General features: G+C 41.4%; 1 protein-coding gene across 6 annotated transcripts in view; it reads right to left on the reverse strand.

Annotated features, from left to right (window-relative positions):
- Ccdc91 (coiled-coil domain containing 91) overlaps positions 1-24,628 on the reverse strand; it is a 175,052-nt gene that overhangs the window by 69,539 nt on the left and 80,885 nt on the right. For all 6 annotated transcript variants that reach the window (XM_028891644.2, XM_028891643.2, XM_028891645.2 and 3 more), the window contains 2 exons: positions 18,448-18,525; positions 4,674-4,781 (listed from right to left, as the gene is read on the reverse strand). In XM_028891644.2, coding sequence (XP_028747477.1) covers positions 4,674-4,781; positions 18,448-18,525 — 186 coding nt within the window. The remainder of the gene's footprint in view (positions 1-4,673; positions 4,782-18,447; positions 18,526-24,628) is intronic.

The raw sequence follows: 24,628 nt of genomic DNA on the forward strand, positions 1-24,628 counted from the left end.
TCAACCCAAAATTTTATCTGTATTAAAATGTATTTTTTGGTATATAATCAGATTTCTTAACACAATTTACATGTGTTAAGATTATATGAGAAACCATAATGTCACAAATAATATTTTATATAAGATTACCAATATATTTATAGTTATTTCATGGCTAGGTGCTTACTAACAATAACAATCCTTTAAAACACTCATTTTATTTTTTTTTAAAGATTTATTTATTTATTATGTATACAATGTTCTGTCTGAATGTATGCATGCAGGCCAGAAGAGGGCACCAGATCTCATTATAGATGGTTGAGAGCCACCATGTGGTTGCTGGGAATCGAACTCAGGACCTCTGGAAGAGCAGCAGGTGCTCTTAACCGCTGAGCCATCTCTCCAGCCCCTAAAACACTCATTTTAAAATCCACTTTACAAACAAATAATATTTTAAACTAATACCTAAAATAGATTCTAAGAAATGATGAGCCTTAACGATGACTTGGAAAATAACTTAAGAATCTTCAAACACAAGTAGAAGCCAGAAAGTATTATAGGTTCAATAATAAGATGCAACTATATGCTTCCTACAAGAAACACCTTTGAAATAATTAGAGATAAATTCATCTAGAATAAAAACAGAGTAAATTATACCCAACTAACACAACACATAATCAAAATAAAAGTGGGTCATCTGTATATCTCATTGCAACTAGTATCACCAGAGTAAGAGATGGACATTTCATAGGAGGATAGGGACAACTACATGAAGGAAGCACAGTTAATTCTCATGTGTGTGCCTCAACTGTTTGTAAGTCAAATGTTCTAGGAAAGGATAAAACTTGACAGACAAGCACAGAAAACTGGGCTAATCTATAAGCACGGGTCAAGTGTTTCAGTATCTTTTCCTTAACAACTTCCAAGGCAGGCAGACAGGAAATTATAACAATACACAAGTCCTGACAGGACAACCAAAAGGCTTATCTAAATGATGACATTAAAAAAAATGACACCACATTCTGGACCATCGAACAGACCTCAAAATTACATCAAAACCACATGAAGTATGCTCTCTCACTACATCAGAATAAGCCTTAAATCAATAAAAAAAAATACATCTGCAAAACATCAAAATATCTGGAAAAGAAATAAGATACTTCTAGACCCAGTCACAAGACAAATTAAAGTCATTCTAATTGAAAGTGAAAACATGATTTTGAAAATAAACTCCCTCCCTCTAGAGCAGGTCCACAAAGCACTCAAGGAGGACTCCACTGGTGATGACTTGAGGCCCCAGCTGGGGACCTAAGTGAATGGAAACTGGTATCCAACTAATCTGAAAATTTAAATAGTAATTTTAGAGTAGAAATTAGTTACACAAATTTTAAAATTAAAATTTTATTTTAAAAAATAAAAAAAGGAAGTCAATAAAACCAAAAGTCTCATCGACTGATTCTTTGAGAAGTTCCAAAATATTAATCAATCTCTAGCAGATGAGCAAAGGAAATAAAACATGACACAAATTACCAATATCTGAACACAAGAGAAATAACCAAAATTTCCACATTACTAAAAGGACAATCGGGAATGTTATGTTAAACTTAAACACAAATATACTTATCCAAAGGAAGAATGTGTAGTCAGATGATTAATAAAATCCTACATCTATTTCTAGAATAAAAGCACCTATTTGAAAGCTCAGCTTAGCATAGAGCTTTGCCACAGGCAGCCAAAGCTAGAGTTACACCCACGGTGAGAACAGGAGGCCAGAGTTACACCCACAGTGAGAACAGGAGGCTAGAGTTTTACCCAAGGTGAGAACAGGAGGCTAGAGTTGCACCCAAGGTAAGAACAGGAGGCTAGAGTTACACCCACAGTGAGAACAGGAGGCCAGAGTTATACCCATGGTGAGAACAGGAAGCCAGAATTACACCCATGGTGAGAACAGGAGCACTTTCCTCAAGCAGCACAATCAAAAGGCCGTGCAATCAAAAGGCCACACAATCCACTTCCTCATCTTCAACACCACAGAACTTCAGCTGGCAAGGAAGTGGTCTGAATGTGAAAAGTCCCCATGGATTCAGGCATTTGAACACCTGGTCCCTGGGTGGTGGCACTTTGCAGGGAGGTTGAGGTGGTACACCCTTGCTGCAGGAAGTGCATCAGTAGAGGGATGGGCTTTGATGCACATGAGTCCCTCCATTTTCAGCTGGATCTCTGCCTTGTGTTTATGGTCTCAGAGTTTGGTGAGGTAAGATGTCCCTCCATCCTTAGACCCTCTAGAACCCAAAGCCCAAACAAACTCTTCCCCCATACATTGCCTTGGCTGTGGTGTTTCATCACAGCAAAAGAAAGTAACCATGGCAACATCAAGAATAAAAGGGAAGATGCAAAAAATGTCTTATACCCAGAAATCCCATGGATTTTTAGCAGAAAACCTGCTAAAACTGATAAGTAATATTTGATCCTTAGAGGATATAAAAATGACAGAGTGCATTTTTATGTAGTAGCAACAAGCACTAACTGGATAACTGAAAACGGGGAGAGGTGATGACACAGATTTCCAATAATGAAAAGCCTGAAATGAAACCAATGTGCTGACCCTAAACACCGAGGAAGTGGAGCAATAAGCTAAAACCCTGAGCAAGCAGCAGTGTGCCCTCTCACACACAGGCACACTCTGTGCACAGCCCCTGACAGGCAATGATGTACCCTCTCACACACAGGCACACTCTGTGCAGCCAAGACATCACACTCCAAACCTAACTCAGTCCTAGTCAACAGACCAACCTGCTTTGTCATAAAAATTCACAGTGCTTATAAACTTTACTCAGAAACCTAAGACATCAAGTAGCCAAGCAATTCTGGACTACAAGAAGGATGTGGAGGGCTCTTACACTTCCTGGTTCAGGACCAGTAAGACACCTGTATAAATAAAACACAGCAGCATCTGAACAGGCTGGGAACACAGGAGTGATGGAAGTCATGTGAGTCCACATATACATGATAACTGTTTTCTGACAAACACATAAAGGAGATTTAGATATGGAAGATTATCTTTTTTTCAGCAAAAGAAACTAGAAAAGTGTATTGTGGTGGTTTGAATGAAATGACCTTAGGCCCATAGGGAGTAAGTAGCATTATTGGAGGTCTTGTTAGAGTAGGTGTGGCTTGGTTGTAGAAAGTATGTCACAGGAGGTGGGCTTTGAGGTTTCAGAAGCTCAAGCCAAGCCCAGTGGTTCATTTGCTCCTCCTGCTGCCTGAGAATCCAGATAAAGAACTCTCGGCTTCTTCTTCAGCACCATGTCTACCTGTATGCCACCATGCTTCCCACCATGATGATAATGGACTAAACCTCTGAACTGTAAGCCACCCCCAGTTAAGTGTTTTCCTTCATAAGAGTTGCTGTAGTCATGCCACAGTCTCAGCTCAGTAATAAATCCCTAACTAAGATATGTATTGATAAATTTTAAAAAAGGAGTCTGATCTATTTCAAACACCACATACATAAATCAGTTTAAACTGATATACCTCAATATGCTTATATACTTCCAAACCACAAAAACTACGAAACATTTAAAAGAAAGTATTTTTGAGACTGAATTAAGTGAAAGATAGTAGGTCATCTCTGGCAGGTGTCAGACAATGTGGGACGCCCTCTATGCTCCAACCCATGGCTGGTGGGGTTTGTTTCAGGGACCCTCAGCCCTACCATAACAGGCATAATTCCCTCAATTTGAGAAGTCCAAATACAGTGTACAGAAACACACCCAACTGTCATTTGGCTTTGCCTTAGCAAGCAGAGCAGACAATAATAAAATAGTAAGAGGCCAAAGAGACTATTTGTTACCCAAAATGATCCTCTGGCCAAATATTATTCTCTCTCTTCTCTCTCTCTCCTCTCTCTCTCTCCCTCTCTCTCCCTCCCTCCCTCCCTCTCTCTCCTCTCTCTAACAGACAGATCTCTATTTGAGTCTAGTTTATCTACAAATCTCCATCAAATGCTATACTTTATTTTATTTCCAAAATTATTGTTAATTTTCTTCCTATCCTATTAAATAGGACTTTTTAAAAAGCTGCTTCCAACTTCATTTTCCAAGTTTTATGTTATAAAACATTACAAGAAGCGTTTTACACACATTACTGACTACGGAACACCTATAAACGCTCTTCAATTGATGGCTTAATTAATGTAAAGTAGCTTATTGTTTTGGCTTTTAAAAACAGTGAAAGAAAAATGTTCAACCAGAAACTAGTACACAAAATAATCAAAAACTCCAAGATGGAAAGGTTGTTTCCCTGTTGAGTGCAGATATATTTTGTTTTTCTCTACCCATTAATAATCAATTTTACAATCTGAACATCATTTATAAATCTGTCACAACAGTCATTCAGACGCTTTGAAGCACTCAGCAATCTCTTTGCTTCTGTGACTTTGTGAAGCTTAATATAACCCAGAAATGGAAATAAGAGTAATCGTGGATTGGGGGAAACCCACGTAGTGCAGACCTGTGGCCCTATTCCAAGTCCATCATAAAATTATCAAGCTACGCTTACTCAAGTGTACTTTTCCTCCAAGATACATCAAGGGGCATAAACACCAGGGAGCTGATGGGGAAGGGACAGCACCCCAGGGAAAGGGAGGGAGAGGGAGGCAGAAGGATGTGTGGAGGTGCATGGTTAATCAGTACCTGAGCGTGCAGCAGTTCCTCACACCTGTGAGCTTGTTTCTCGATTGCAGACACATACTGTTTCTCAATGGCGTCTAGCTGCTGCTTCACTGAAGACTGCAGAAGTGCCTAAAAACATGAGAAAGAAAAAGTTATTTGGACCCGACAACCCGGAGCTGACTCCTGGTATGCGAGTGTCCGACAGGTCTGCGTCTCAAGTGGGCAATCTGCGCTCCAGAACCCACACACACGGTGGGCACACTGACATGGGACATTAGCATCTATCTTTAGGTTTTATTGCTTCCAACACTACACTGTTTTGGCTCAAAGTCTACACACCTTCTCCTTAAAAAATCAAGCCATAGAAAATGATAAAGAGAGTAAATAGTTCTGTTAAACAGAAATTCAGTTCAGTAGAGACCACACAGGATGAAGAGCGAATGAAGGCTGGTGGGGGGGTGTGGGGGAAAGGAAAAAAAGCCAGACATATTTCACTGGCTGACAAAACTCCACATCCTCTGGACACACTGCAGTACCCATGGGCCAAGCATGATCTTCGAGACCACAAGGCAAGTGGAAGCAGATGGCGGCTCTGAGCAACTGAGACACTAAAGCCTGCCCCCCAGGATGCTCATGCCCCCAAGATGAAAGGGTGGAGGTTAGGTATGTGTAAGCCAGCCATAAAACAGTATTCATAAGGGGTAGCAAGGCTTGTGAGACGGAACTGCATAATATGGACACCGGAAGCCAGGAAAGGAACATCTCACCACTCTGAGAAAGTCAAGTTGGCAAGTGTTGGTGCCAAGGTACCCCTTCCTGGACATGTTTACAAGACTGCCAGCTCTAAGCACTGTGTGATTCTACCATATTCGCATAATATCTGCGTGCTATTTATAGATTCTAGCATCCTAAATGCGCACAAGAGCTCTTCAGCAAACGCTCTGCTGTTAAATGTATGGTATAATAAACTACTCACAGTCAGAATGGCAGCTGAAGGCAGACACATCTTATGGGAAACAGACCTTTGGCATATTCGCCAGCAAACGAAAAGTGAGCCAAATCTCCTAATCTTTGTTTTGAAAATAGACTTATTCAGTTGGAAACAACAGGCATCAAAATCCTAAATAAACAGGCATGCATTTTATTTTTTTTAACAAAACTAAAAATATTTTTTAAACCTCTGGATAAGTCTCAGATGCTCAGAAAACTGGTTCTTTTGCAATAGGAGTTGTAACGCTGCTATCTCAGCCTCACGTCATGTCATAGCAGAGCAGAGGGTGAGGCTAGTGCCCAACTGTTGGAAGGAGAAGGATAGAGTGCTCACCCATGGGGAGACTGCTCCTGAAGCCGCCTCAGTCTTAGGCTGAGAAGCATAAAGAGTGATGGACAGAAAAACCAAACTTAAGTCTCTGAGCTGGACGAGATGCTGTGAATCTCTAATTTTCCTCTGGCAAAATTTATTATTTGTTAGCTTAAAAAATTCTTTTCAGTGTCTTGTTTCATTTGAGACAGGATCTCATTATGTAGTCTTGGTTGGCCTGGAACTCACTTTGTAGACCAGGCTGGCTTTGAACTCACAGAGATTCACCTGCCTTTGCCTTTCATTTGCTGGGATTAAAGGTGTGCCAACCACACTTGGTATAAAAAAATCTTAATTAAAGAATGATATAGACAATTTGCTTGAATAATTAATTGCAGGTCTTTTGTAAGGAATGCCTTCTTGTTTTGAGATGGGATGTCAGGTAGCCCACGCTGCCCTCAAGCTCACTATGTAGCTAGGTATACTCCTGTCCTACATCCCAAGTCTTGGAGGACAGTGTGTAGCCCCACACTTGACAAAACCGTCATTCTCCGCTGGAATGTGTAATATGACAGAGCTGTTCAATTGAAAGAGCTGTTTTCACTTCCCTACTTGCTGTGGTTCCAAACTACGCCTAATTCAAGTGACTAACTAATTTCTAGTCAGTTATGTTTTTAGAAAGACAGAAGATAAAGCAGTCTCTTCCCATGAAGGAGACATCATCTGAAGAGCCTCCACCTTCACCAATGTGTCACACGACCCCTCTTCTTTTAAACACCAGTTTTTGAGGATGAGTCCCTCAAGAGCTGCTCAGGAATGAGAAGAAAAGGCCAACATCCCGGCCGCATGCACACAACCTCCTATCTGCAAGGTAGGCAGACGGCACACATTATATTTTAAAGACCTCAGAGACCAGTAAGACAGAAAAGAAGCACTCTCCAATACCTGTGTGTGTATCGAGGCTGCTGGTACGGCTCAGCACAGCAGCTGGCAGGAGTGGAGGCGAATGCAGACAAGCAGAAGGTGGGCAGTACAGGCGGGAGACCCTGGCGGACCTCCTCAGTTACTCCACACTGGGGTGGTCAGTGCCTCAGTACTCACGCACCCACTTGTGTGCCTGGCCTCCTGTGTTACTGTATAAAACAACAGCTGTCTTTCCAGGTGAAACGCTCATGGATCTTAAGTCAGAGAAGGTACATCAATATTAACATTCCTAACTTGTCTTTACAGATAACGGCATGGGACAAGGGCTTCAGTCTGGATTTAAGATTTCCAATTCATTCTGGCTCCTGATTCAAGCTCAAACATGCAGTCCCTATGACCCAGTCAGGAAAAGGCCATCCAGACCCCATGTGCTCAACCTCTGGGGAGAAGAAAAGAGGCCTCATGTCAGGAGTGAACACCCCATGTCCACAACAGATCTGATTCTATTTCATTTGACAAAAATGAAAAAGAAAAGGAAAAACTATTATCTAAGTTTTTTAACTCTCAATTGAGACATCAAAGACTTCTCCATTCTTCCTTTTTTCTTTTTTTCTTTCTTTTTTTTTTTTTAAAAAAGAACAATGCCAGCAAGGTCACACAGAGGCTGCAGGCAACGTCTGTTACCATTTTGGGTGTGTGGAGAGGTGCTGGCATTCAGGCTTTTCTGTAGACCGAGGACCAGTGCTGCATTTATACACAATTCAAAAGAGAAATGTTAGCTGATGGGCGTCGATCTTAGCGGAAATTCAATACAGTCTAGCCATGTTATAAAGTGCTTTGGAGGCTGTGAAAGCCAAAGAAAACCTTCAGGACAGAGGGAATGGTTCCTGCTGGCCTTGCCATTACAGGATTCTAGTAACATAAGAGCTGTTACCTCAAACACCACACAAGTCTCCCAGTGAAAATTTCTTTTGTGCCATGGACAACACATTAAAATTAAGAAGTTTCTAAAATTAAGCACAGCACAGAGGCTGTGTATGTCTGCCTTCCAGATACTTCAACCTTTTGAAAAGCTGCCACATGGACCAGTCTCCCTCACTGATGCCACAGCCTTATTCCTTGTGACTTGAATCACTACTATGGTTTCAGTTGAAAGAACAAAGAGAGGAAAGCAAGATCGATTTCTGCCTAAACAGCCTCCCTCCTCATGAGTCCTCAGAGGATTAAATGAAGTACTTGGTTACTAGTGCAGGAAGCCTGAAACAGAGAGGAGAAGGCATTGGGGGGTCAGCTATGATGCTGGAATGGACAGGTCTGAACGTCCCAAGCAGAAGCAAGCCCTACATCAGGACAGGAAGGACCTGGCTCTTACTATAACTCCTCCATCTGTTTACCTGCATGTATCAACATGGTGCCTATGTCTCTGCCATCAGCAGTGGTAACAGGGAAGAACTACAGAACCTCCCTTTGGTGATGATGCTCTTTTATAATGGTGGTGTCTTCACTCTTCTTATTGATGATGCTCTGAAATGGGACTACTCTGACAATTTCCTGACTGTTTTGTGTTTTAAATTCCTCACTGTATATACATCAAATAGACTCCTGGACACAAACTGGTGTCAGCATTACTTATAGTAGTTGCTAGATTTAAAATCATTACTTTTTTTTTCCAACTTGGTGGGATCAACTCATAAAGTATAGGTCTCTCAGGATAGAAGAAATGGTTCCTCACATGGAACCTTATCAACACTGATTGTTGAGAGGCTGGACTCAAACCAACTCATTAGATTAGCACCAGAGACACACCTGCCTGGATGTCTTAATTTAATTATGAGGAGCAAAGTTACCAGACACGTCCACAGGTTGTTTAGAGTTGTAAGGCAACAACACAGGACAGAAAGGACTGCATGAAGGCCAATATCTGAAATTCTTAAGACCTGCTGACTTAAGACTCTTAGAAGTCAAGGATTACTTCCCCAGAACTGAAGCTTCCCCAGGATTGAGGAGCAGGCCACACAGAAGTGGTGGCCACACCGTCACTCAACACTTACAGGACTAAACCAGACTGTCACTAACTAGGATGGAAGAATCTCACTATTAAATAGTGTGAGCTGGCCTGACAGCCTAGCCATCAACCCTAGCTGGTCTTTACCAACAGATTTCCTAGATGGGGGAGCGGCACATGGACATCCCACAAAATCATGAAACCAAAATGTGCTGATTGCTGATAATGGGAGTAGAGTGGAGTCACGGATTACTCTTCCACTGAAATTCCTTCTTACTGCTACAAAGCAACCCCATCAGACATAGAGATATTAAGTTCTAAAAAGATAGTCACCTGTTTTCAAATTTTCCAAATTATTCATTGTATATGTTAGTATGTCCAAAACAACAGTAGCTTTAGTAAGACTAATCCTTCAATAATATACAATTGTAAGAAAAGTTCATGTTCTCACACTGGGAATACACAGAAAGCTAGTTAGAAAGTAAGAACTAAAATACAACTCAGCCTTTCTGATCTTGACAGTAGGCCACACACTAGTTAGAAACAGGACAGAGAGCTAAAGAGTTTCTTGGTTCATTACATCTCTTTTGTCTGTCCTAAGAGCCTATTACACAAGAAAGAACAAATTTAATCACTTCTCTCTATATCTGTCAAACAGGCAGGAAGTTTAAAAGAAAAATATACTCTTGTAGATGGCTGTCTTTATAGAGATGTCTATAAGCATACCCTTTCCCATACTTAGGAATTCAATTTAGAGTAAGAGTATTAACTCTCATCAGTTTTTCTCTGCTGGCAACAACCATGGCATCTGTCCCATCACACTAAATGGGATGTTGATGACAAATGAATAAATCTATGCTACAAACATGTTCACTCTTCGTCCATCCCAATCACTGCTTCTCAGGCACTTTCTGAGTCTTCAGTCTCCACAGACCTGCCCTCGTGAGAGCTCAGGGATGGCATGACTGACACATGACACTGGTCAGGGTTGCCAGGAAACACATTTTTACAGATGCTACTGTGCAGTCCCTTCTCTTACAGTATGAGCAGAGATGGACACTGTTGGATCAGCTTGGGTTCAGGCTGTCCACTCCATCAGAACAAGCCAGGCCTCAACCATGTAAATAAGGAAAGGGGGAGCAGTACCTGTGGATTCACTGTCCTTCCAAGTCACTAACAGAATTTTCAGGGTAATAAACAGAAATTGGCAATCTATCCTAGCTGGTAGAATAAGAATGACAATGATCAGATCAAATGCTTAACACTGAAAGGTACTGATCATAAAAGGTTATAAGGACCTTAGCGTGAACATTGTGATTTGTAAGTGAAGGCAGTGTGGGGGAAGCAGGTGCTGTGCACTCAGGGGACAAATGACAAGTAACTCTGGCTCATTCTCAAGTGTATTATATTGGGTGTTCTTCCCGGAGATCTGCTATACAGTGAAGGAAGAGGGAGGAGGGAGGGAACGGAGAAGGGAGGAGGACATGGGGGAGAGAGGAAGGAGAGAGTGAGAAGATCTGTGTCTTCGTCCAGAAGTCTCCCTCCTGCCCTATTACCAGGCTGCTACTTACCAACAACATAGGCAAAGCCATAACTATAATAGAACAAGCTTTCTTCCAATGTTCCCAGTGTCTTTCGGTTTTGGCCTGACTAGAAAAACCACAATAATAGCCTGGCATGTGGAGTTCTGGCTCAGCTCTATAAACTCAGAGGCACAGAAGAGCCATTCTCAAGTACTCAACCTTCCTCAAACTTCCAGTGAGGTTGAGTCTGGTGGGAGGGACGAGGGAGGACAGGCCAAGGCCTGAGTCCCAATCCAGTCACTCATATCGAGCAGCAGGCTGCTGGGCCAAACTTCGCTGGCAACAGCAAACAACATTAGTGTCCAGGAAAAATCTGATCACATGATAAAACTTGGAATTTATGAGAGTCCATGCTCAATCAAATAACTAAAAGCTATAAATTTATTTCATACCTTTGGGCTAACAGAATGGTGAGATTCAAATAAAAGTATCTTAAACTTTACTTTTCCCATCTTTGGATGAAGACCCAGAAACATCTAATCAATGGAATACACCCAACAAAGAGAAAACAAAGTTGTTTCTCCAGTTGGAAAAGAACTTTATATAATATGGAGTAACTGTACACCCTGGGAAAAAGTCTCCTAAATGCAATATGCTCTCCCTAACTAAAAGGCACAGTCATCTCAAGAGCTCAAATACAGTACTACCAGCCAGTAGAGGCTCTGGAAAAATGGATGCAGCAATCATGTGATTCTCGAGGCTGGCACGTAACTGACACTGATTTGTTACAATTCAATGCAATGCTTACCAAAGGAATTTAAGGCATATGTAAACTTAAAAAAAAAAAAAAAAAAAAAAAAAAGCAAAAGACTAATGCTCCCACAAAAAACATGGTTTAGTTACTATGGGAAACTGGAATACTCAAGATTGAGTTGAGATTATTCCAGAACAACTTTATGCAGCAACCTCAGCCCACTTTCCCACTGTAAGTAGGAGAAACTCCTGTGCCTCAACTTCAGTGCATCTCACTCAGTGCCTGAATAATGAAGGGAGTGGGGATCATCAGAATATTCTAATCATGAGAAAAAGAATTTGCACATGTACTGTTTTCTCATTTAATAGCCCAGTGTTTACAAGTACTATTCATATACTCAGTAAGGAGTAGACCTTGGTTTCTGGATTATATAGAACTAAAGATATCCTTGGAGTTAAGCTTCAGAAACAGAGAGAAAAGTGGCACTATGTGCCTGTGGAGAAGACATCTTCAAGTGTGTAGATACTATAAGGTCAGGGTAAACTGGCTGGTTGGTTGGTGGTTGTTTGGATGTTTGGATGATCAGTTGATTGGTTGACTGGTTGGCTAGTTGGCTAGCTAGCTGGTTGGTTGCTTGGTTGGTTTGTTCGTTGGCTGTGTGGTCAACTGGTGAGCTGTTGGTTGTTTGGTTAACTGATGGGTTGGTTGACTGGCTGGTTGCTTGGTTGATCGGTTGGTTGGTTGTTTGGTTGGTTTGTTCATTTGTTGGCTGGCTGGGTTGTTGATTGGTAAACTGGTGGATGGGTTGGTTGGTTGGTTGGGTGGCTGGTTGGTTGACTGGTTGGTTGGTTAATTGGTGGGTTGTTTGGTTGGTTTAATTGGTAGGTTGGTTGGTTGGTTGGTTAATTGGTAGGTTGTTTGGTTGGTTTAATTGGTGGGTTGGTTGGTTGATTGGTTGGTTGGTCAATTGGTGGATTGGCTTACTGGCTGGATGACTGGCTTGTTGATTTGTACATTTGTTCTGATAGAGGATTTCAGTAAGTAGTCCAAGTTGGCTCTGAATTTACTATGCATCTCAGCCTGGCCTGGAATTCAACAAGTGTCCTTCTTTAGCCTCCTGTGTGCTCCCACACCCAGACAAAAAATGAGTTTCTTAAATGTATGCTTCTTGGCCAAGTGTATGTCAACAATAAAATGGGGGAAGGAAAAGGTACCCTCCCCTGATATTTGGCCAGCATCTAATTTTCATTTCACAAAAAAAAAAAATGTAGAGCCACACATAAATATGCCAAAAAATACAATACATCTTTACAGTTATAACTTGTTAGGCATGATCTGTGAAGAAATAAAAAACTAAACTCTACTTGGTATTTTAACACATCGAGCAGATAAAATTCAAGGTTTTAACACTTTGGTCCAATGTGATCTTCCAAAAGCCTAAACCTTCTAATTAAATGATATCTAATTTATTTGTTTAGATAGGATGCAAACCACTGAGATATCTCACTGTCCCCTAAATATTTTATTTAAACAACAGCAAAAGAGTGTAATTTAATTCCAAAATTAGGTAAGGTGAACTAGACAAGAGAACAACTTATAAATGCCTCTACAGAATAAAATTCTAAGTCCATATTTAAAAACGGCAAAAAAAAAAGCCTTTTACTAAATGATCTTTAAGTAAATACTATGCTAGGTTTTAGTTAAAAACAAAAACAAAAAAAAAATGTGGGAAAGGGCAGGGCTGCAATTGAAAAAATACCCTCTATACAGTAGCAAAACAAAAATGTTAAGCAAAACAACATGTTCAGATCTTGTGTCAAGCTGGAATTTTCTAATGAACTGAGTGAGCTTCAAGTGAGATAAAATAAAAGCAACATGTTTGACTAAGTGTCTTGAGAACGTCCCCTCACTGTTAAAGCTAGAAGCTGGATTTCAACACACTGAGTCAACTAAGTGCTTCCTTGGAAAATTCTTCCCAAAAGTTATTTAGGGCAAAAATAAAAGCCATTTTTGAAGGAGAGTTAGCACTGAAAATTACTTTACCTCAAGTATTGTGGGCACCATGCTAGCTGGACTGAGGCATGAGGAGAAACTTGGTAAAGAACAGCAGAAAGCAAGTGTCTCTGCAGAAGGTGCTTTCTCTTTAGAGAAGTCAAGTAGTCCCCACTAGGTAAGTAAACATGCCATACTTTTTCCACACATGGCTTTCTTTGGTTCTCCCCTGGGCTCTTACACTCCCCCTCCTCCACAAAGAGCTCTCTGACTCCAGAAACACAAGGCTGGAGTTTGTTTGTTTGTTTGTTTTTAAGTCAAATCCTATTTGCTTAGCTACAATTAAAACTCAAATTTTCTTGGTTTTCCCCTTAACTTTCAAGAACAAGGAACAGTCCTCCGTATACTCACTCACTTTCCCTGAGTTTATCTCATCTCTCTTATATGTAGTTTCACTGGAAAATCATGTGTACGAACAAGTGGATACAGACCCTTAAGGCTCAGTCAATAACGGGATAAAAACATGGGAAATAGCAACAACAGGCTGAAGCTGAACACAGTGACAGACAAGGAGATGCAAATGGTCATGGCTTACAAGCCCTTTGGGGAAGCAGAATAATGTTCAAACTTTGAAATAAAGACACAGGCCCTAGCTACACCTACTGGTCTAGTTTCCTGGGAAGATACCTACCCTAGCACACATGTGTCTCTGACAAGCAACACAAGGTATTTATCATGCCCTTTGAAATCTGAGAACCAAAAGTTACAGTACTCTGATCCATAAACAATTGCTAAGGTCACCTTAAAACAAAAAGCACAACTGTGATATAACTACCTATGTCAGGAAAGGCAGGCACTCTGATCAGTGTCTCCAGCAAAAGTCCTGTGCTTCTCAGAACTACTGGTCCTGAGGCAGCAATCACATCAGAAAGTAGGATTCCAAGACTATCAAACAAGCAAATGAAGAAAAGCTCTCCTGCTGCTTGTGCTCAGCAATCTCAGGCACCAGACCCTAGGGCCTTTCAGGATTTACATTTGTTTCACTGTGCTAAATCCTGAGGAAAAAAAGACATTCAAAATCAGTGCATAATTCGTAATAGCCAGAACCTAGAAACAACATAGATAATCCTCAACCAAAGAATGGATAAAGATAATGTGTTACACTTACACAATGGAGCATTACTCAGATGTTAAAAACAATGACATCAGGAAATTTGAAGGCAAATGGATGGAACCAGCAAAAAAAAAAAAAAAAATCATCCTGACGGAGGTAACCCAGAACCAGAAAGACAAACATGGTATGTACTCGCTCACAAGTGGATATTAGCTATAAAATAAAGGATAATCATGCTGCACTCCACAGACCCAGAGAGGCTAGGTAACAAGGAGGGCCCAAAGCAGGATGCATGGATCTCCCTGAGAAAGGGAAATAGAAAAAATCTCCTGGGTTGACTGGGGGGCACAAGTGGGGATGGGAATATGAGGGATCAGGTTAGGGGAATGGATGGAGGGGGACAGTGCTGAAAGAGACGACTGGAAGTGGCAGGGGGCGGGGTGGGGGTGGGCAGTTCAGGGTCAGGTGGAAACCTGGTACAAGGGAAGCTCCCAGGAATCTACAAAGATAACCCCAGCTAAGACTCCTAGCAATAGTGGATACTGAACCGGCCATCTCCTGTGATCTGATTGGTGACTACCCTAACGTCATCAGAGAGCCTTCATTCAGTAATTGATAGAAACAGATGCAGAGACCTACAGCCAAGCACTGGGCCGAGCTCAGGGAATCCTGCTGTAGAGAGGAAGGCAGAGGGGTCAAGCACATCACAAGGGAACCCATAGAAACAACTAACCTGGGCTCACAGGAGCTCACAAAGTCTGGACCAACAGCCAGGGAGCCTGCATGGGACCAACCTAGGCATTCTACATATATGTGACAGTTGTGTAGCTGGATCTACTTGTGGGACTCCTAGCAGTGGGAGCAGGGGATATTCCTAAAGATTTAGCTGGCTCTTGGGAACATATTCCTCATACTGGATTGCCTTCCCCAGCCTTAACACAAGGGGAGGTGCTTAGTCTCACCATAACTTGATATGTCATGTTTTGTTGATCCCTGTGGGAGGCCTGCCTCTTTCTGAACAAAAACAGAGAAGTGGATAGGGGTACAGAGGGGAGGTAGGGGGAGGGAATGGAAAGAGAGGAGGGAGGGGAAACTGCAGTGAGGATGTAAAATAAATAAATAAAGATAATTACGTTATGTTAAAAAAGAAAAATATACATAAAAGGAAAATATACAAAACTCAGTAGACGCTATGGGGGAATCCACATATTCAGTACACTAGTCTTTCCAGTTGGTTTTCTTCTGTTCTGTAACAGACCTTCCTGTGTCTTTCTCATGCCCTGGTGAACTACTGAGTTTCTAAATGAATAAAAGAATGTTGTTTTTTAAATAGGAGCCCAAAAGGATTAAAGGCTGTACTAGGCCACCATCTCCTGTTCTCAAGTGAGTCTTTCTGAAAAGTTTACAACAAAAATCTGTACCACCCTATTACAGAAGTAAAAGAGAGTCGTCAGTCATAAAATAATGAAAGGACACTCACATGTCAGCTGGGAAACTGACATGCTGAACACACTAGGCAGCATCTATCTACTAGGGCTTATTACCTATGTGATAGCTTTGTTCAGCATGTGTACAATATCCCATGACCATGATGCATCTTTACTCCTTGTATATTGAAGACAATAAATGTCATAATCAGAGAAGCTGCCTCAAGATCACAGGAGTCAACAACAGAGTCCAGCTCTAATATACACATCTGATTATAAAACCTCTGCTCTTGGGCCACCAGGTCTACTACTAGGAGCACTTAGCCACAAGGTACAAATTGTGGTCACTATAAAACATTCCTTATAATAAATGTCTACAATATTATGCAGAATCTCCATAGACAGCATAAAATAGAATATCCAGCTTATTAATATAGAATGACTTTAAACCTTAAAGTCATTAAAACATGGAATTGGCTTGCATATATTCTCAGGATCACAAGAACTAAATTCCTCTCATTTCATAAATCCAGGAATGTTGCAGAGTGGATCAGAACTTTCTCTTCTTAAAGAAAAGTTCATGGCATAGCATGGCTTATTTCTATATTAGGTTAAACAAAACCAAACAAAACAGAAAAAGAAAAAAAAACTACAGGTTGCTTCATTTGGACATTTTAAAAAGTGACATCTCACCTGAGCAGTAGCAGATAAAGAAGCCATGCTAATTACCCCCCCTCCCCCATCTCCTGAACTGGTCAATAAACAGAACAAAAGACTGGAATATTCAGCCCTAACCCAGCATTCACATCACACTCCTTAACCCAAGGCTCAGGAATCTTCATGAAAAGGGGGTTGCAAAGATGTTAAAAGCCAGATGGGGTGGACGACTTTAAGGAAATTGCTTTCTAGACACAGTGCAGAAGCGGTAAGAACACACAGAGACTGTGTCCTAAATCTGGCCAGAGAGAATCCCAGCAGAGAGGAAAGAAAGGTGGACATGCAATCTCTCCAGCTGAGAAGCAGTCAGCATCTGATAGGTGCTGGGAGAGGGCGAGACTCCTCTCCAATGATGGCAGGCTGGTGGGCTGACCATGCACCAGAGCAGGCCCAATCCCAAGACTAGCTGGCCACACAGACCAGACTCAATGGGGAAAGAAGGGGTAAAAATAATAGCAAAGTTAGGTGAGAAGGGAACAGAATGAAGCTTTAAAGGATACTGGTGAGAATATCTCGGAGGGGCAGAGCGCACCACAGTAAGAATCATAGCTCTCTAATGTTCCAATCTCAGAGGAAGAGCTACAACGCAGCCTGTCTACACAGCCTGTTTTCAGAGCACCTGCTGGAAAGATGCTACAGTCCCAACGTATCTGAGCTGTTTCTCCTCAGTGTACTCAACTCCCTTGTGCTGGGATGGAGCTTACCAAAGAGTCAGTGAGGAGAGTGGCATGTGGACACAGCCACACAGCAGTTCATGGGGACAAATTTATGCCATCTGAATAGAAACTCATTATCCAGGATACGACAAATTCAGTGCCACCCTGTAGGCCATTTGATTAATTCCCAACACTTTTCATTAAATCACGATGGAGCACACTGGAACTTTAAGACCTCCTTGAATATTAAACTGTGACAACAGTAGAGAAGTAGATGCAACAAGCAGGTCTCAGTCACGTTCCTTCAAAAGTGACATTTGCAAAGAACATTACAAAACTATGAGTGTTGAGAATGATACAAACATGCTTGTTGAAAAAGGAATGCTGTGGGAAAAGGAATACTGGAGAGATGGCTCAGCAGTAAAGAGCCTGGGGACATGGGTTCAATTCTCAGCTCCCACATGGCTGCTTACAACTATCTGTAACTCCAGTTTTAAGATATCTGTAGCTATCCATTGGTGAACTCCATACCAATACTATATATCACTGATAGGGCATTACCATAACCTGTTACTACTTAATTATACACAAATAGATCTAACTAATTTAAAAGAAGAAAGCAAAGTATATAATTTTTTTCAAAGTTATTTAATATCTTAATATTTTTCATACAGCAGGTAAATCCACATCAGAGGTAAAGACACTATGGCAACTAGCTAATTAATTAATTATATACTATTTTACATTGGACTTCACCTGCCAATAGTCTCAAATATTTTGAGTCTCACAAATACAACACAATATTTAGTATAACTCTGTAATCATTGAGTACACTTTCAATGGCCACCTACTCCACTCAGTGGCTTATTCACCAAATACGGTATGGTCTGGATCTGAACTGTCCCACAAAGGCTCATATGTTAAAACCTTGGTGTCAGATGATGAGACCTGGAAAATGACTAACCATGGTGGTCTAACCTCTCAATATTTAGGGAAAGCAACTGGAAGAAGTAGGTCCCTGAGGACATGTCCTTCTAAGACCCTTCCTGTCCTTCATCTCCTGGGCTGCCAGAATGTGGACATCTCTGCTCTCCATCATGACACCCAGCTTTATCTTGGACATCTCATGCTCTCCATCATGACACCCAGCTTTATCTTGGGTCTAAAGCAAGGAGTCAACAGACTGTGAGTGGAAATCTCCAAACCATGAGCCAAAATCAACGCTCCCTCCCAGTGAGTGTGTTCAACCATGGTCTATGACAGTGAAGAGGTCTGACAAACACATACAGCTAGGAGAGGTCTATGACCTGAGTGTGATTCTGCATACCCAAGAGTAAAGCTTTCCCTGGGGTTTGCAAAGTCAGCAGAACCTCCTGAACCTACCTTATACTCATCCACAATAATGCTCAGTGCCTCGTGCCCAGCTTTCCTCATGTCTTCCAATTCTTGCTTATGCTTTTCCTGAAAGGGAAAAAGAAATTGAATCCACAATTTGTTCTTCATGTTTGTTCCACAATCGTAATAAACCAGTACCTTTTCCTTTATGCCCTGTGGCATGCAGAACGCTGAGTCTGCAGGTGACATCAAAAAGAAAACGGATTTGTTGGCTTGTTTTTTTGAGATGAAAGTCCATCTAAAGCATGGGCATGCAGAGAATGAAGGAGGCATTGTGAGACAAAGGCAAATGGATCTCTGTGAGTTTGAAGCCAGCTAGGTCTACATAGTGAAAGACAGGTAAGTCAGAGCCGAACAGTGAGATTCTGTCTCAAAAATAAGAAAATGAATGGAAGTATTTGAGTATTATTCTCCAATAAACAGGTTTCTTTTCTGCATAGAATTCAGTAATATGTGGACTTTTATGTCTTCCATTATTCCTTCTGTTGAAAATAAGATACCTTGATCACACTTAGTAATCCTGAAATGCCCATTCTTTTTTCCTTATGCCCAGAAAGATCCCAGCACAAGTGCTGTAGAGCCTGGGCTTCTGAATGTATTAGAGTCACAATAGAAGCACTCCTACTTCACAGAGCACCTCAGCCCAGCACTCAAGTCACCTGGCCACCCTATGTTGCAGAGGCAGATGTGATGGGGACTCAAAGACTAGCGACTACATAGCGTAAATGAGAAGCTGTACAATCAACAGCAACATTTGCTGAGCTATTGTAACTATGGGGGTTCATTCTTCAACACCCAGGCTAAAAATTATTTTTCAATGTTTATTTGTTTATTACATTGTATATTAGTTTTATATTATATATATATATATATATTATTTCAATAATTATTTTTCTTTTATGCTTTGCCACTGCCAAGCCTACTAAAACTCACATGAATCCCTTCAAATAAATTAATCAAGGCAGAGCAAGGGCACCCTTTGCCACACAGATGGTGCACAGCCATCTTTTGATTGACAGATTGGTAAGGAATAAGAAAACGATGAAATTGTGTGGGCCAATCAAACATGACATTCTACCTAAAATAAGGTAATCAACCGATCTTGCCTTTCAAATTCTTCGGTGGGGCTCAGTCTAGGAATAGGAACTGAATTTGTTAACATTGTCTGATTGAGATACTTCCAATGCAGGCTTGACCAGCACTTTCTCTGAAGCCACGGGTCATAATAACTAAGTCAACCCCACAGGAGAAGGCAGCACATGCACCTTCAGACAACACACAAGGAAATGAGTCCAGCAAGAGATCAAAACAAGGGACAGCATGAAAAAGCCCAAGGCTCTGAGGAGCAGAGCACGCTTTGGTCCTGCTGTGGTCTAGGGAACCACCCAGGTTGGCCTACTGTAAACCAGAGCATGGAAAGCTCAGGCTGTCACACACATGTCCAAACAAAGAGATGTGGTGCAACACCACCTCCATGATTTCCATTAGCTGAGACACAAGACATTCCTTCAGGGTCTTTGTTTTTGAGGCAGGTTCTCCCTCGATAGCCTAGGTTAACAATCTAGGACTCACTACGCAGTCTCCCAGGCTGGTTTCAAGTTGACAGCATTCCTCCTTCTGCCTGGCAAGTGCTGGGGTTCAGGCTTGAGCCACCACACTCAGCTTCTTCCTGACAACATTGTCAGGTCTGCTGAGCCCAAAGGGTTCCCTACTTCTTGCAGACTTAAGGCATCTGGCACTTCGGTTTCTTTATACACTTGGTGACAAGTAATAGCACATGACCGAAAACCTGGGAATCTTCCCATGGGTCTCAAAAATGTCATTTTCAGACAAATATTGAATGGTGAGAAATAACAGATCTAAGGATCAGTCTAAAAGTATCATGCAGAACTACAAACAGAAGCAAAGCATCCTTTGCAAAGCTGTTGAAGCATTTACGTTTGTGACCTCAGTAAGACTGTCCCCTCAGCTTATGGTAAAGCAAATCTCCCAGGATTCCTGACTGAATGACCTTGACCACTAATGGCTGCCTCCACATACTGCATATATTTCATGTACAAGCTTAGAAGGGCCTTGCTGAGTCTTCCTCAACAAAAAGAAGAGACTAAAGCAAATTCCTCCAAAACTTTTACTAACAAATAAAAGATGGGGTTGTACAGAGAACTCCAAATCTCGTCACAGAGGCACAGAAGTAAGGAGCTCATTTTCCTACATGCTAATTTACAAAGGTTTTCATTTAGACATGACAACCTCATATCCATATCTAAACCCAAACTGTAAGGAATTAATAAGTTAGCAAATGAGGGATAAAGATGAAAACATTCACTCCTGTGGAATTCAGGGTGATGCCTTTGTCTCCCTCCTTGAGCACAAAGGCTCATCCATCCACTCGCAGGCTCTGAGGTGTGAACAACTCCACCCCCATGAGGAGCCTGGGAAGAACCAAGCCTCCTGCGAAGCTGCCAGGCATCAGATTAGCACCATTTGGGATGCTAAATTCTTCAAAGGGGGGTCCTTGAGAAGACATGCTTAGAGCTAATTTAAGATAAGCAGAGGGGGAAAGATGGAAATGGAAGTTAGAAAAGGAAAACAAAAAGATGCAGTAGGAAAATGGTGGAAGGAATGAAGGAAGAGGGAGGAATGGGGGTGGGGAAAAGGGAAGAGAAGGTGAGACAGAAGGGGAAGTAGTGGAAGAGTCACCATGTCTATGGAAGCTGCACCTCTCTCCCTGTACAGAGATGACCACCTCCAGTCCTCCCTACCGGGGATCAGAGGGTGGTATTTAGCCAACCAACAGCAGAGCAAAGAGTCCCCAGGCAGTGAGGATGGCTCACTGGTAAAATGTCTGTTGTAGAGCACGAGAACTAAGTTCAAGCCCCAGGTCCATTACAAGCTGGTAGTACTGGAGTGTTCCCACAATCGAGAGCTGGGCTTGCTAAATGAGCAATCTCAAAATCAGAATGTGATTTAGGAAGACATCAGATATCAACTTCTGCCCTATACACACATGTGCACTCATACATAGACACACACAAAAGAAAAAGAGAGAAAGAGAAAGGAAGGAAGGAAGGAAGGAAGGAAGGAAGGAAGGAAGGAAGGAAGGAAGGAAGGGAAAGAAAGAAAGAAAGAAAGAAAGAAAGAAAGAAAGAAAGAAAGAAAGAAAGAAAGAAAGAAAGAAAGAAAGAAAGAAAGAAAGAAAGAAAGAAAGAAAGAGAAAGAGAGAAGGAAAGAAAAAATACCTGTGTACATAAGACATCTAAAAACATCATTCTAATCATTATGGATACAAACTTCTCTATAAATGCTGCAATGTTACATGGCTTCTGCAGGGGTGAGGACACTCTCCAAGTCTGCTGTAGTTTAATCCCAGTGGCAGGAGCACACTTGTAACAGTTTCTCCAAATAGTTAACACTTCAGTCATTATAAAGTAGCTGAGCAAGAAAAATCACTTCTTCATGCTTTGGCCACTAGTCTGTATTGGGTGTTTCTGCCCACAATATTATCATTTGGTTTCATGTATTTCAACATTCTAAAATCCCAGCTTTGATACTCAGAGTGAACTGAAATGACCTCACCCCCAAAGACATGGTGGTTCCGGTCATCATTCTTGTATCTTCCAATGTAACTATACCTGGACGATGATAGAATGTGACCAGCTTGGAGTTAGTGTGAACCACAAGTCCAACTGATGGGATCTTTGCAAGGGAAGGGGAAGGAACATGAGACAGAGACATAAGGAGGACCGTGAGTCTGGTGGGTTGACTTGTCAAATGCTAGTTGTCACCTTCTGTATACTCTCACGGCCCTCAGCAAGACTGAAAGGCTGCGAGGACAATGTGGAGAACAGTCACACTGTTGCAAGCCAAACACCCTTACAAGGGAGTCTTCAACAAGATCTGACTAGTCAGAGGCCGCATGAGAATGGCAGCATGGGCGAGGCCTGCGAGAACCGCGGGATGAGAGAGAAGAAGCCTGACCCTGAAGAGCTCTGCGTTGTTGTACTGTAATACGGACATTTCCATGAAGCGACAACGACAAGGAAAGAACGTTGGGGGAAAAGGCCTCATTTTAAGGTAAAAATGGCTCAACAAACAGAAAACTGGTGCAAACGTGAATACTAACAGTGCTTCTGGGAAGGGCACAGAGGAAAATGAAGAACATGATTTTGAAAAATAAAGGTGACTTCTGCCTTTAGACAGAGTGGTAGACATTGTAGATGAACTATAACCTACTAATGGGCAGAAAACCATTTATAAGTGATGTGTTTCCGTGTGTGTGTGTGTGTGTGTGTGTGTGTGTGTGTGTGTGTGTGTGAGATGTGTTGCTATACACACACATACACACATATATGTATATATATATACATATATATGAAATGTGTCTGAGCAAAGGCTTGATGGCACAGCCTGATTTCTCCCTGCTGCTTTTAGTAAAATGTAAGAGTAACTGTAAAGAAGAACTGAGAAGGCAAATTACTAAACAAAATACAAGAAACAGATATTTAGGGCAGCAAGGGGTACAAGGACAGTGCCTTCAGCACCCTGCAAGCTTTCTGGGTCTCCGGCACAAAAGCAGCCAAATTAAGCAGCTGACTGTGTGCAGTGCTCCTGGGCATAGGGAGTAAAGAGAACCAAGGCTGAAGAAGGAGGAGCACAAGTCCAAAGACTCTGGGTTCCATCCCTAGCACCACAGTCAACCAGTTAATCAACTGGTAAATCAAAAGTCAGTGCTGTTTTCATTAAACTGCGACTAGAGTTTGGTAATTATCTTGTTTAGGTCTTACAGGGAGAGCTGAATCCCTAAATCATCAAAGTAGAGTTCTGTGTTCAGTAACAGTATCCAATACACACAGATCCAGGACAAGGACATGCCACTCCCTCTCAGGACAGAAAGACGGCCTGCTACAAGGCACATTACGGAAGGGTATGTGGTGACTCATGTACTTAGGAAAAATGGAAGAACATTCTGTGTGTGTGTACACACACTTACAAACACATGGTATACTTACATGTAACTAAAGACCATGGGGAGATTCACAGAAACGGTTCTCATGGGCAGATTCCTGGGATGAGGACAGGCAACAGACACTGTGGAAAGAGACTCCATGGTACACAGCCTTTTGTACTCTGAGCTACACAAGTCTGTTTTTATTCTGAAGGTTGATGACCATAAATAATAAAGTGAAACTGTCTATCTTAGAAACCACACGTAATTCTCTAGTGATAATGGTATAGACTGTCAGTGTGGGCCCTACCTGACGTGAAGGGTAGTACATAAATGAACAAGTATGTGCTGAGGAGAGAAAGAGTGGGCAACTCTCGAGTCGAAGAAAGACCAGAAGTCTACAACTAAGAAAGCATCACCATCTCTGAAGGCAACATGTGTTCACACCACAGAGCCACACACAGGACCAGGCAAGTTCACACCCATTTTCCTTATCTTCCTTTTGCTTTTGAAGAAAATTGGAAATTCATAAATCAAAGCAATTTCTTAAGCTGTCTCAAAGCAAAGACCACACATTCTAATACTGTTTGACACTGAGTAAGCATGTTATATATGTGAACCTGTGCTTTGAAATGTTGGAAGAAGAGACCCATCAAAACAGGAGACAGTCTGTGCTACCAAGAAAATATCTTCTCCTCTGTCTGTGGCCAGAGATGGTGTTTCTACTAAGAAGTATTTACTAGAGTTTAGTCATGTTAAAAGGAAACAAAAGGGTTAAGCATATCTGTTGCCATAAAATATCAAAATTCTCTATTTTTGAAAATAGGCAAGAAATGATTAATAAGTGGCCTTTAAATTCCAAACTACATATTTTTCTGTAATATTTGCAACTTGTTAAACTCAATTTTATACAAATATTACATTTTTAGTATAACTGAAGTTTCACTAAATTACAGCCCCTAAAATTTCAAATTTTCCTTTTTTGGGAAATATCTATTGATTCCAAATAAAATAACTATTTTAGATATGAAATTAGATTACCAGAAGAAACTATTTGTGACAAAAAAAAAAAAAAATGTGTCCTATCTCACAAACGCAACTTTTTCCTCTCTCAACTATTCTAAGTAATTGGCAAATCAACAAAAGCATTAGCTCTCAGAAAACTCATACCAATTTTTCTCAAGTTAGCATTAAAGACACACAGAAAGTTCTGTGCAGACGCAG

The sequence above is a fragment of the Peromyscus leucopus genome, chromosome 3 (genome assembly GCF_004664715.2).
Source record: "Peromyscus leucopus breed LL Stock chromosome 3, UCI_PerLeu_2.1, whole genome shotgun sequence".
NCBI classification, from domain to species: Eukaryota; Metazoa; Chordata; class Mammalia; order Rodentia; family Cricetidae; genus Peromyscus; species Peromyscus leucopus.